Consider the following 13,826-nt stretch of genomic DNA (forward strand, 5'->3'; position numbering starts at 1 on the left):
TAAGCTCGTATATTGGGGTACGACTGTACTAACCTGAGGGTAAAACTAGAAAAATTCAACAAACTAAACACACATGCTAAGGAAAAATATCAAATTTCCAGGTTACACAGAGAGCCTAAAACATTAGATTTATGTTCAAATCCAGAAAAATGGTAAAGTGGGTCTCTTACCATCTTCCTCCAATTCGTGATCGTATGCCATGTAAGGCAGCAGGTCAAGTTGGAGAGACATCAACAGCTCAGCCATGGTAAGCTCTAAAATTGCACAGCCTGATGAGCAAAATCAAAAAATGAAACGTGACAAATATTAAATTATATCCCAAAAAAATAGGATAAAAAAGCATTTGAAAAGAAACCCACAGAAAAACTTCTTAGAAATATCCCAGAGATAAATATATTGATATTTGAAAAGTTTCAATAGCCCCGCACAAGTTCTGGTTACCAGTTCAGCCAACAAGTTACGAGTGTTTAGGAAGGAGGAACAACAAGTTGCAGCTATATCTACGTGTAGCAAGAAAATAACTTTTACATCTCTAATGCTGCGCTGGTTGGTCATATATAGGAATCATCTTATCTTGATTTTACAAAGATCAAAAACAGTAAGAAATTTTTCGTTGCAAGCTTTAAAATCAAGAGCTGCTAAATTTAAATCGATGATATACATGTAATAGAATTTATAGCTCGAACCTCCGAGTTCTAGCTGAACGAAATCATTATTTCCTGTTACTACGTAAATAACAGCTATAACTTTGTTTCTGAAAATCAAGATTGAGCAAAAGAAATAATAAGGTATAAAGAGCACAAATAATTAGTCACAATGAAAATATGTGAAAAACTAAAATATTACATGAGAATTTTGAACATTATTTTTTAACTAATGAGTAACCGTCAACTAACACCTATTAACGGCCATAACTAACATTAACTAAAACTCATTAACTACCATGATCAGCATTAACTAATATCTGCCAACTACTATAACGAACCATGAACTAAGAGTACAAACAAACATGCATTATATCAAAGAGTCAAAAGCACAAGTGGTGTCCGATAACTCAATAATTCCCAGTAAGAGTCTGGATTCTCTACAGAAGATTCCCATAATGAGACTGATAACTGATCACTGATCTAATACAGTAATCACTCACTACTTCGTGGTTCAGTTTTCACGACTTCATTACATCGCGGGGCAGCTAATAATGAAAAAAGTAGAAATAAAAATAACTAAAATATATACAGTGAAACATGGATAACTCGCCCTCGGATATAGCAAACACGTGGTTAACTCGAATGGATTTGCTTGGTCCGTTCCCACGCAATGATAAATGGCTCTATATAACTCGAACTCAACACTGTTAATTCGAACTGTCTTTTGCCCAACGGCTACCGAAACGGTTGCTATCGCTTTAGAAAATCACTTTATTCAAAGCCACAGAGGTAAACCTCAACTTTTCGTAATTCATAAGCGTCGTTATTACCTCCATCGGCAAAATATTTTTGTCAACGACGTTTCTAAAGGTTTGGTGAAATTTGATTTATACTGCTATACGATGAATAGCATGCGCGCAAGGATTTTCGCCACGCACATACAAAACAAAAACAGCATGTTGTTTTTGTTTTGCATTTGCGTGGCGAAAATCCTTAAGTGCGTGACCCGGCTAACCCGTGATGAATAGTTTTCCGACGTTGATTCCGTGTTGAATCAACGTCGAAATGTTGAATGTTTAAAACGTCTTAAAAATTGTTGTAATTAAACGTATACATTGTCTTAGCTAAAGAAAACTATTCATCGTTTGACCTAAACACAGAATACGTGTTTAAATTCAATAAGTATCCATTCAAAAAGCGTGAATGATATACAATGTACCGTAAAACCTCGTAAAACTTTTAATTGAACTGCCTCGGAGTGTTGCTCTTAACGAATCCCAGGTAAAGTAAGGTAATCTTTGCATAAACATCAAAAAAAATCGGCAAAATTGATCGTGGGTAAAACGCTCAAAAGAAAAAGATGTCTTTTCTTTTGAGCATTTCAGCAATGATCAAGTTTTGCCAATGTCAATCTAAAAAACGTCCTGGCAATAACATCACCTCAAACAACAAACCAATCTCAAGTGATAGAAAAATCTCTATACTTTTTGATAAAAACGTTTTAAACTTTACATTAGAAGCATTTAATTTGAAACAAGCCATTTGTGCTTTTGATTTATATTATAGTTTGTATATATACATGTATCTACTAATAAATAAGTAAATACATGGACTTGTGACAGTGCTCTGATAACTTGAACGCTCTGATAATTCGAACACTTTTGCTCGGTCCCTTGAAGTTTGAGTTATCCGAGTTTCACTGTATTTAGTTTTTTCAGTCTGACCCTGTAGGATCCACAAGCAATATTGTAATAGCAGTTGAAACGGTTCGCTGTTTTTTTGCTACGTTTCGTAAAGTGCAAAAGTACTTGTGAAACTTTCCACATGCCCCCTTAAACACTCTTAAACCTCATGATTCTAATGGAACAAAGAAAGAGAGGACAATACTTACGATTCTAATGGAACAAAGAAAGAGAGGACAATGCTTACGATTCTAATGGAACAAAGAAAGAGAGGACAATACTTACGATTCTAATGGAACAAAGAAAGAGAGGACAATACTTACGATTCTAATGGAACAAAGAGAGGACAATACTTACGATTAATGGTAAAGTGGCATTATTAGATACGAGTTTATTAGTTTGTATTTCAAGATGTTCGCTTATCGAGGGGGAGGGGGGGAGGCGCCGTCCCCTGGGGGAGAGGAGCTCCATCCCAATTAATCACAAAAAGTGAGGGACTACCATAACTGGTAATGAGATCCACGAATAACCGATGTTGTTAGTGTTAAGAATAACACTAATAACATCAGTTTATAAATTAACTTCATAAAAATAATGCTAGGATTTTTTTACAGAGCCCAGAACAGATAGATTCATAGAAAGCTTATGGTTTGCATAATAACATGCAAGCCATGATACAAGCACAAAATTGGGTTAATTTTCCGTATATAGGTAATTATGCATAAGTTGTGTCATCCCAAACCTTGTTTAAAACATGTCAAAGACCTCTATGTATCGCATCGAGTAAACAGACCTTGAATTTTGAATGTTAATTTTTATTTCTAATAGCAAAATTGAATCAAAAATAACGATTTATTCAGGAAAAATAGGGATAACTTATACATGAGTAATACTTATAACAATGCAATTTACTGTCTTGAAATACATGAGATCGACTTATACATGAGTATATACGGTAACTACCTGATGTCAGCTGAGACTCGGGCTCTTCTCCCCTCTTCTCAACAGCAACAAAGCTAGTGAACTGTGTGATTATACTGTACTCCTTGCTCATCTCTATGATTGAGGCTTTCTGTTTCTTCTTCAATAACTGTAATAAGAAGTTCATAAAATAGTAAAGACTTATCCTGATTTACAGTGCTTTTTAGAACTGAATGTAATAAGTTCATAAAATAGTAAAGACTTATCCTGATTTACAGTGCTTTTTATAACTGAAAAAAGGTTTCTGTACTGTTATTCTATAGAATGTTTTAGATCTGTTGAAAAAGCCAGCCTTACCATGTTTTGTCTTTGCAAAAACATCTTCATTTGGACTATATTACCCCCTAGAAATTCATTACGTCAATTTATAGATACAATTTATAGATACATATCATATTACAGCTTATTTTTACTTTATTGGCAATAATTTCATTTTAAACAGGAATGTTTTCCAAACTATGTCATACACATACACCATAAAAAAGGGCAACATTTAGTAAATCAAATGAAATAAATGGTTTGACATATATAGCATTTAAAATACCTTTTCTGAGAACAGATATTAGGTGGGGCTAGTGCTGAAATTTTCAAACTATTTGTTTGTAAATTCTTGTTTTTCAAACAGTTTGTCCCGTAACGTAGATTTTGTTGAAGACTAAAGCAGAAACCAGGATCAAAGTACCGTACTTTTCGGACTATTAGCTGCTACTTTTTTCTGATGATTTGAGCCATGGGGCTTATATAAGGGTGCGGCGATTCTGTGACTTTTTCTTGGACCGCTAGGGCGCAATAACCATAATCTTCGGTTAGTGCGCCTTTAGCAGTGAAATAAAATACGAAACAACGCCTAACGATACTGTTCCGTTAGGCAATAGGTTAAAAAGTGTCGGTTAATACGAAACAGTGCCGTTAGACACTGTTCCGTTTTAAACAGCAAAGTTGCTGCCGTGTTAAAAAACACCGTCCTTAGTTCTGCGGCCTATGCAAAGGTGTGGCCTATGTATTGTTTTATTATCGTTTTTTGGAAAATAAAGCAGATGCGGCTTATATAGGGGTGCGGTTTATAGTCCGAAAAGTATGGTAACTAGGAAAAAAGTCAAGGCAACCTGATGATGCTCTGGGCACGAGTGTGACAAAACCATTCACAGACATAGTGAGTTGTACATTGAGCTATATAATACTATGATACATTTATATATTGTATAAGTACCATATTTCTAACAATATTTATATTATAATTAAATTATATATTATAATTTATATAATATTTAAATTTTATCTTTTTATACATATACAATTTATAATAATATTATATATTTATGTATTATATAAATATAATATAAATATATAAATTGTATAAATATATACTATTTATATTTAACAATATTATATATTATAATATTGTTATATATTATAATATTATAATATTTAGAAATTTCTTAATAATTTTAGAATTCTAATATAATAAATGTTATATTTATAACAATATTTATATAACAATTATACTATATATTATGTGGTATAATGATGTATATAAGATTTATATATTATCTGCATAATATATAATAATATGTATATTGAGCTAGATAATAAATGAAGCGACCCACCTCATGTTCGACTGAGTCAGTAGAGAGACAGCCATTCTCCCAGTCCTGAATAACAGCCCTCGCAGCCAGTCTGTGTATTGTGAGGCCTGTACTTGCTGTGATGGGGGATGCAGACACAACAGTTGACACCTCCCTCCCATCGATTACAGCTTGTAAAGTCGCCTGCACAACAGACAGGGATAGCAATAGCATTGATTTGGAATGGCACCAGGCTAAAACAAGACTACAACCAAAGAATTTAGGATCGACAGAAATTTTTTTTACAATAATTAGATGATTTTACTGCTTCTAACTCATTTTCGCAGCGGTAACTTTCATTTCATGAAACTGATAGAATGACAAAAGAATGTATCTAGTTGATGGTGTGAATGTGCCATGTTTGAAGTCTGGCATACAAATATTTGAATCCCATTGTTCTGATAACAAATTTGATTTTCCAAACAACCAGGTTGAATTTTAAAACACCCTATTTAAGTACTTTAGTATATTAGACAAAGAGGGAGACAATCGTAACATGTTGCATGCGCTTACTATACAGTCAACCATAATTATAATATACTAATAGGAGAGGTAGGTTTAGCTAATTGGCCAATTTAACCAATTGACCTATTTATATCTATTATCTATATATATATAGATTTGAGAAATACACTATATCTACATATACAGTGCCGTCAGAAATTATGAGACCACCTCACATTTTAAGAGACAATTGGTGGTAGCAATGATTTACTGACTTAGTTTTACAAAAACTATCATAAACCATATACCATTAGATGCGGAATTTTCTACTGATTAATATGAAGCAAATTTCCATCACATAACAATCCATACTTATTTTTTATCTCAATCGAAAGGCATATGCAACTGACATGAATAAAAAAACGAAAAGATATTTTCGTTTTTTTATTCATTTTATTATTTTATTCATTTTTTATTTTTTATGCCAAACTATTTGACTTTGTGAGATTACAGAATGCACAACACATAGTGATGACATCACGTTTTACCACTAACAAGCTATGTGGTCGGACACTGAAGAGATAACTTGATGACACTAATTCTATCACCAATGCTGTAAAAGAAGAATGAAAGACTCCTGATTTACTTTACTAGAACAAGGAGAAAATTCTGCATCTAATGATGTACAATATGTGGCAAATGAATGAATTAATATGGTGCCAGCAGAGGTGCAAAGTTGAACAAAGGCGAGAATTATTGGGTGGTCTCATAATTTCTGACAGCACTGTATATATACATTTCTCAAAGTTTGTGTGTCATTCCAGCTATAGCTATTAAAATCTTGGAATAAAAAATCCGTGTCGCAGGAGATTTGATCTCGGATCAGTCCAGCACCAGTCCGATGCCTTACCAATTCAGCCACACAAGCTTGATACCTTCACGCGATATCTGTGAGCACATACGCTACAGCTTTCGGTCACGACGCAAAGTAATGGCATGATTGCGTAATGTCACGGAGAGGGATAGCTCTGATTCGTAAACTTACCCAAATTATCCATTGGCAATGTATCAGGCTAATAGCAGGTGATAGGCAACTCTCATTATCTCTCATTGTTTATAAGCTGATTTTAATACTTGGGCAAAGCTGGGTAGCACAGCTAGTGTGCCGATACATATAGGTTTATATATAGAGGTACAATCACAACCAAATACATATCACTTACACAAGACCTATTTACATTCCACTATATACTGTACACTACGTTATACTGTATATACCTCAATATATAAAGCCTGGAAAAAAGAAAATTCTAAGCTGTGGAAGTTTTCAAAAATAACAACAGAGGCTAGACAACTCCTGTAATGGCAAATTATATGCAGAAATTTTTTTTCATGCAATGTATTACAACTGTATTGTTTTACTGAGTTTTAAATAGGTTTCTTTTTTAAACTTATGTCACGGCTTTTAAAATATTTATGAATCGTCATATTATATTTCATGAAAGCCAAATAATACACAAACGATGGGATTCCAAAAGGTATAACACTTTTGGAAGTGATTTATATAGACAAGTGTCTCTTGCATTTAATAATTTCCTAAATTTTACTAACAATCATTATAAATCAATTATTAATTGTTTGAACGCATCGGCACTTCGATTCTAAGCGCTATGTCCAAATTTTCCCTCTTACCTCATATTCGAACTAGCTGGGTCAATGTTTACGGCGGTAAATCGTTATCGGGTCACGAACTTTTAAAAATCACAAGAATGTCATAGATTTACTTAACCGCATCTTAACTTAAGCAGAGTTCGACTTGAGCTGAAAATTTCTGTCTGTACAGAAAGCGTTTAAGATGCACTCTCATGTTAGCAAATGTTAGCAGATTTTATCGGAAAGTGTCGGTATTTTTCTATCATTTGTGATTGTTTTTTTATGCTTGTGTTGATCTGACTGATACGATATTTCCAGATTACAATTGACACAACTTGATCGCGGTTACATGCTCAGATCAAGAAAGTGTGATTATGACTTCTATAGTTGCAAAGAGACCGACAGATTAGAAAGGTGTCACGCTGCAACTTGGCCAATAGATCAATAGATCAATAGCAACTAGCGACGTCATTTCGCTTGTATTTTTCTTCTGAGCAGTTTAGCCACTAGAAATTCCACTGTCATACAGCCCATGACCAAAGTGATATTGGAAAAAAAGAAAGTGTACTGATGGTTGAGAAATGCAATATTAGCAGTGCAATAGGATAACTGCAATGGTAGCTGCAATGTACTGGGTGTGGGTGTTATTATATACAACAAACAGCAATAATGAAAGGAAAAGATTATATGTTTATATCTCTCCCCTGCAATAGGAGAAGTGCAATATTGGCCAATAATAGAAGTAAAACGCACTGATATTATTAGAATAACCAATATTATTTATATAGTAATAATAAAAAACTAATGCACAATTTTGTTTACATTTCAAAACGGCATAGCTAACAATATCACGAAGTTGTGATGTTTATATAGATTTTTAGAAAATCTGTACTACGTAGTCATTGTTCTGTAGTCATCCAAACTTATAATTAATTATTGTAATAATCTCATAAAAACCGTTAGAAAAAATATCATCGTCATTTCCTTTACTTACACTGCGTTGGACATCAGTTAGAATACTAAAGTACTCAAAAGTGTCTAAAAATGTCAGTTACTTTGAATTCGGCAAAAATGAAACGATTTCAGTACTCCTACGTTAATTACAAAAACCTTCGGCAATTTGACAATGCTATTATAGACTGGTGAAATGTGCATGTTATTTTTTCGTAAAATGCGCACAACTTAATCGTTCTATTCTCTGTCGCTCGGCGTTTTAATTTCCGGTCTTGACTTTGATAAAAGTGAGGCTTAGCAAGTTTTAATAACGATTTTCGGCCAAACAAATCTGTCTATTTATGTATAATCCGATCAGATGGGTTAGTTTTAGGAATTTGCGGTAACTTTTCAAAGGCTTGGTAACATATTGAAATAGGTTTACATGCGTTTTGTATCATTATTATACTTGAACGACTTTACTGAAAAATAGTTAAATTTGTTGATAAGATTTCGTTACAAGGGTTTGGTGACGGCCGATAACGGATAATTTTCGGGAGTTGTGTGCACATGTGCATTTATCATAAATCTCCCAAACTAATCGCTTCGCTCGTGTTTGGTCGTGGGATGATAAAGTTTTGTTAATTTTAATCTAGAAACATCCTGACAGTCAGATCACCTCAAACATTAAAAACAATCACAAAAGATGAAAAATACTGATCCTTTATGATACAATCTATTAAAATGTTGTACAAGTTCATCTTTAGGAACCCAAAGACTATCTTTAGGAATAACCCAAAGACTATCTTTAGGAACCCAAAGACTATCTTTAGGAACCCAAAGACTATCTTTAGGAATAACCCAAAGACTATCTTTAGGAATAACCCAAAGACTATCTTTAGGAACCCAAAGACTATCTTTAGGAACCCAAAGACTATCTTTAGGAATAACCCAAAGACTATCTTTAGGAACCCAAAGACTATCTTTAGGAACCCAAAGACTATCTTTAGGAATAACCCAAAGACTATCTTTAGGAATAACCCAAAGACTATCTTTAGGAACCCAAAGACTATCTTTAGGAACCCAAAGACTATCTTTAGGAATAACCCAAAGACTATCTTTAGGAACCCAAAGACTATCTTTAGGAACCCAAAGACTATCTTTAGGAACCCAAAGACTATCTTTAGGAACCCAAAGACTATCTTTAGGAACCCAAAGACTATCTTTAGGAATAACCCAAAGACTATCTTTAGGAACCCAAAGACTATCTTTAGGAATAACCCAAAGACTATCTTTAGGAATAACCCAAAGACTATCTTTAGGAATAACCCAAAGACTATCTTTAGGAACCCAAAGACTATCTTTAGGAATAACCCAAAGACTATCTTTAGGAACCCAAAGACTATCTTTAGGAATAACCCAAAGACTATCTTTAGGAATAACCCAAAGACTATCTTTAGGAATAACCCAAAGACTATCTTTAGGAATAACCCAAAGACTATCTTTAGGAATAACCCAAAGACTATCTTTAGGAATAACCCAAAGACTATCTTTAGGAATAACCCAAAGACTATCTTTAGGAATAACCCAAAGACTATCTTTAGGAATAACCCAAAGACTATCTTTAGGAATAACCCAAAGACTATCTTTAGGAATAACCCAAAGACTATCTTTAGGAATAACCCAAAGACTATCTTTAGGAATAACGCAAAGACTAAGGGACCATCAAGATTGCTAAGGAAACAAATAAACCAACATGCCTACCATAAAGCAATTCGAAGCAAAGCCATAGACAACAATCCGATTGCCATTGAACACTGAAGGAATAGAGGCTGGTGCCTGAAGTGGTGCAGGCATATCCGTGTTCTGCTCCTGCCATATTACCTTAACCTGAGATAGCAAGGGTTCCCCTGCCTTCTCAACAACCTCTTTGATCTATAAGAAATTCAGTCAGAAACATCACAAGATCGCAAATGTAATTTAAAGGAGAAGACAAATTACAAAGATGATGGTCAATGATAGCACCAGCAGGAAGTTAACATGATACTAAATAGTAGCTGTTCAAGTCTTGCAGTGTAACAACATAAAATATGAGGGTTTCATACTAGCAGCCATACGTATTGACCCTTCAGACAAACTTGTGGTAGAGTTGTACCATAGTAAAGTTATTATTATCACCAGAAAAAATTAGCTTAGCGCGCCTACCTGTTTGTACCACTTAGACTTAGAGCTAGAATTCAGGTACTCCATGGTACCGGAGCCAACTCTAGCAAGCTCCCTCATAATGAACCTGTTGGCGTTTGCGCTACAAGATGATGAAAAGCTGTGAAGATATGAGCTTATCTACAGTTTTAGCCCCACATTGTTGCAATAAGGGACAAAAATTGTCACATCTGAATAGCAAGACGTTTGTTAAATTTGAAAAAAAGGTTTAGTTTAAAAAACATTTTCATCAAAACTGACTAGCCGAATATCTTAGTAAGAGTTGAACTGTATTGTTGCAAGCTGTATAGCTTGTGATACGAGTGTACCGACGTGCGATAGATTAGACATATAAGGGAAACTACGGGCAAATTTCTGCCTTGAGATATAGAAGACAAATATGGACAAATTTGAGACATGAGACAACAAGACAGTTCCCGAGGCAGCTGCTAAGTGGTCGAGCATGCAAGAAGCAGCTTACAAGAGCAGCATCGCTCGGTATTTCTCGTCAGATTAAAAAATATTTACAAAGGCTGGCTAAAAGTGATGGTGAGAGCAAGTCTTAAAGCGAGGTAAAAAGAGTCAAGCAAGAAAAAAAATTTTAAAATAAAAACGATAAAAAATATTTAAGCTTTGTGTATGATTGAAACTTATTTCTAAGTGTTTGCATAGTAAGCCAAATTCATTTAAATTAAATTTAAAGTTTATGATATGTTACGTTGTGTCACAAAAGTATATAGCGTACCAAATGTGTTGCCGTCAAGACTCTCTCACACCATCGTTATCAGTTACTGTCTGTTACAAATGTAAGAACTCCATACAGTACTGTACATAGCGATGTCACATTATATTGCAGATCACAACCACTAGATAAGTATTTGTTACTTTGTGAGAAAATGTGGTGAATTAGAATAATTAAAAACATATTTGTCCATTGTAATATCCTATTTTGGTGTTTTTTCAGAAGGTGGGAACAGATTTTTTTTTTTTAAATTATTTTATATTAAAAAAGTTGGTTTGGGATGCGAGTGAATTGACATACAAGCTCAGTCCCGGAACACACTAAACTCGTATGTCAAGGCATTACTGCACTAAACAGCATATCCAGAGAGTTCAATTGATGAAAAAAATTGTTATTGTTTTTTTAAATGTAAGTTATTTTACTTTGCAACTTCTTACATTAAGCTATATGAGCAATGTATTGAATGGCACAGCAGAGCCCCACAAAGATATGGGAATGAGATAGTTTTCACGAGGTGATGGTACATGGAAAATCCAAAGATGCATTAGCTGGTCAACTTACGGTCGAAACATAGCCAACAATAAATAGCGTGGTGACTATACTGTTGAAATACTCGGGACTATTTCACTGAAAAGCACTGACATTAAAGGCTATTGCTGTCCTAATTACAGAGCCAATCTACCAATTTTTTTTATTAAAAAATACACATTCTATAGAAATTTATTTGCGGTCTGTTGGGGCAGTGTGCTCCAAATTTAGCAAATTTCAGTATAAATATGGGCAACTGCTTTATGTAATAGTTATTTCTGTTTTAGCTATAGATGACCTGTGACAGCATTGAGATCAAATTTTTACCAAAAAAAGTTCGTAAAAATCACTGCTTTTATGTTTGATCGTCATGAGCAGACAACTAATTGCTTGTCCTTCCATAAACAAAAGCAACAAAAACTGAAAGAATCTTTATTGTAATTTCATTCAAGTCTAGAACCATGCAATTCTGTAGAGAATATGCAGCAATAGTTCATGTATATCAATCGCCCAAGTTCTTCAATACACCAACTGTATCTGCACAATGACAGGCCAGTCTTTCAACACACTGATTTAGTTCCAGATATCGAACCTCTGACATGCCATCATCTCATAGAGACTAAGTTAATATGAGCTCAGATCCCACACTACCTTAGTGCCAAAGTGAAGAGTCGAATGGTGCCATACATAGAACTGACAGCCTGGAGCGTTTCTCTAGGATGTGTTATATGACCATCTGATATGACCACAACATTACGGTGCCTGCACGTGTCCGTCAAAATAGAAATATTTGAGAGAGGAGTGAGCAAGTCTGTATTGCCCTGTCTGCTTTTCCTCGTCTAAACATATACATTAAAAACAGATGTAAGGCATTTCTCAAGTAAATACAAAATAAACTATCATTAAAATCATATTCTTTTGTGGTAGAAAAGCCTTTAAAGTTGCTACTTCTATAGCGTGTGATAATGTGACCAAAAAACACATAAATAATTAGAATGAGTCAAGTGTCCGGAGCAGCTAACAAGAAAGCAGGTGCTAAGGCTATGCAGTATCCAACAGTGGAGGCCTTCGTTAGAATAGTATTGCGCCCCCCGGTCTCAAATACAGAAATGTTATAGAATTTTAAAGCACGAACAAGTTAATCTTTAATTTATACACACATCTCACAATGTTATAATTATGTAGTTAGTGTGTATCATTGTGTTATATCTACAAAAACATTAGTAAATACTAAATGGCCTTTATGTAAAATAAAGCCTGAATAAGCTTTATTATTACTATATATAAGCAAACATTTTTTCATTCTAACAAACTTAATATAAGTTTGGATCCTACTAATAGTGATGAACAATGACACACTAAAAAACAAGTCAACAAATCGGTGTAACCATAAAACTTTTTAAAATTTTGTTCCAGTCAGATAGCATTAGGGATTTTCTACTGAAGAACTAAAATTAATAAGAAAACTTTGGAGTTGTCTTGCCTACTCACAATAAACTCATCCTTTTATCAATGTTTGCCTTGACTATGAATGCCTATGAAGACTAGTTAGATCATTGAAAAAAATCACATCCCATAAACCTGAATAAAATAACGGCACATGAGAATGAATAAAACATTTAGAATTGTCGTGTCTGTCCAGTTAACTCTTAATATTTTATCAATGTCTGAGTTACTGATGTCTATGCTATCTAATGGTATCTATGGCAACAGTAAAAACAAGACTAACCTGAATGTAAGAAATGGCCCGTGAAATGTTAGACCTGCTAGCAGGCATAGACTTCTGAAACAACTCATCATATGCTACAACAATTAACATACCCCTGTCAAACATTGTTCACAAAAAGCAATTTTGCTAAAAATCCGCTCACACGTTTTACATACCAAAGGGAGTTGGCTAATGAACAACGTTTTTGAATCTAAAACTCAATCAAAGAGATCTAAACCGTAGCTGGTTAAAGTTGATGCACAGCGATGGCATTTTATGGCAAGTAGCAAAAGGTACCACTTCCAGATTACACAAAATACAAGCTATTGCTGAAACTTTAAAAAACCATCAGCTGGCATAAAGCAGCTGACGCTCAGATCTCTAAATATATATTTAGAAACAATATTCACGATTTCAAGAAGCCAATTAATTGTAAACCAGCACTACACAGGCGACTGTAAACTTTGCCTTAACTCAGCAAACATACAGCAAACGTACAGCAAACGTACAGCAAACGTACAGCAAAGGTACAGCAAACGTACAGCAAAGGTACGACAAACGTACGGCAAACGTACAGCAATTGTAAAACTGCTCAAGTAACCTATAGAACTCTGGAGTTGATATGCTTGAACTGTGCAGCCTACAACCAATATATACAGCTATATGTCTGTGTAACTGTAG

General features: G+C 34.3%; 1 protein-coding gene across 1 annotated transcript in view; it reads right to left on the minus strand.

Moving 5' to 3' along the window:
* LOC137405104 (protein mono-ADP-ribosyltransferase PARP4-like) overlaps positions 1-13,826 on the minus strand; it is a 107,612-nt gene that overhangs the window by 54,792 nt on the left and 38,994 nt on the right. The window contains exons 21-27 of the mRNA XM_068091329.1: positions 13,167-13,240; positions 12,089-12,276; positions 10,171-10,270; positions 9,730-9,900; positions 4,918-5,079; positions 3,293-3,419; positions 171-254 (exon numbers count right to left, since the gene is read on the minus strand). Of these exons, the coding sequence (XP_067947430.1) occupies positions 171-254; positions 3,293-3,419; positions 4,918-5,079; positions 9,730-9,900; positions 10,171-10,270; positions 12,089-12,276; positions 13,167-13,240 (906 nt within the window). The remainder of the gene's footprint in view (positions 1-170; positions 255-3,292; positions 3,420-4,917; positions 5,080-9,729; positions 9,901-10,170; positions 10,271-12,088; positions 12,277-13,166; positions 13,241-13,826) is intronic.

The sequence above is a fragment of the Watersipora subatra genome, chromosome 9 (assembly GCF_963576615.1).
Source record: "Watersipora subatra chromosome 9, tzWatSuba1.1, whole genome shotgun sequence".
NCBI lineage: Eukaryota > Metazoa > Bryozoa > Gymnolaemata > Cheilostomatida > Watersiporidae > Watersipora > Watersipora subatra.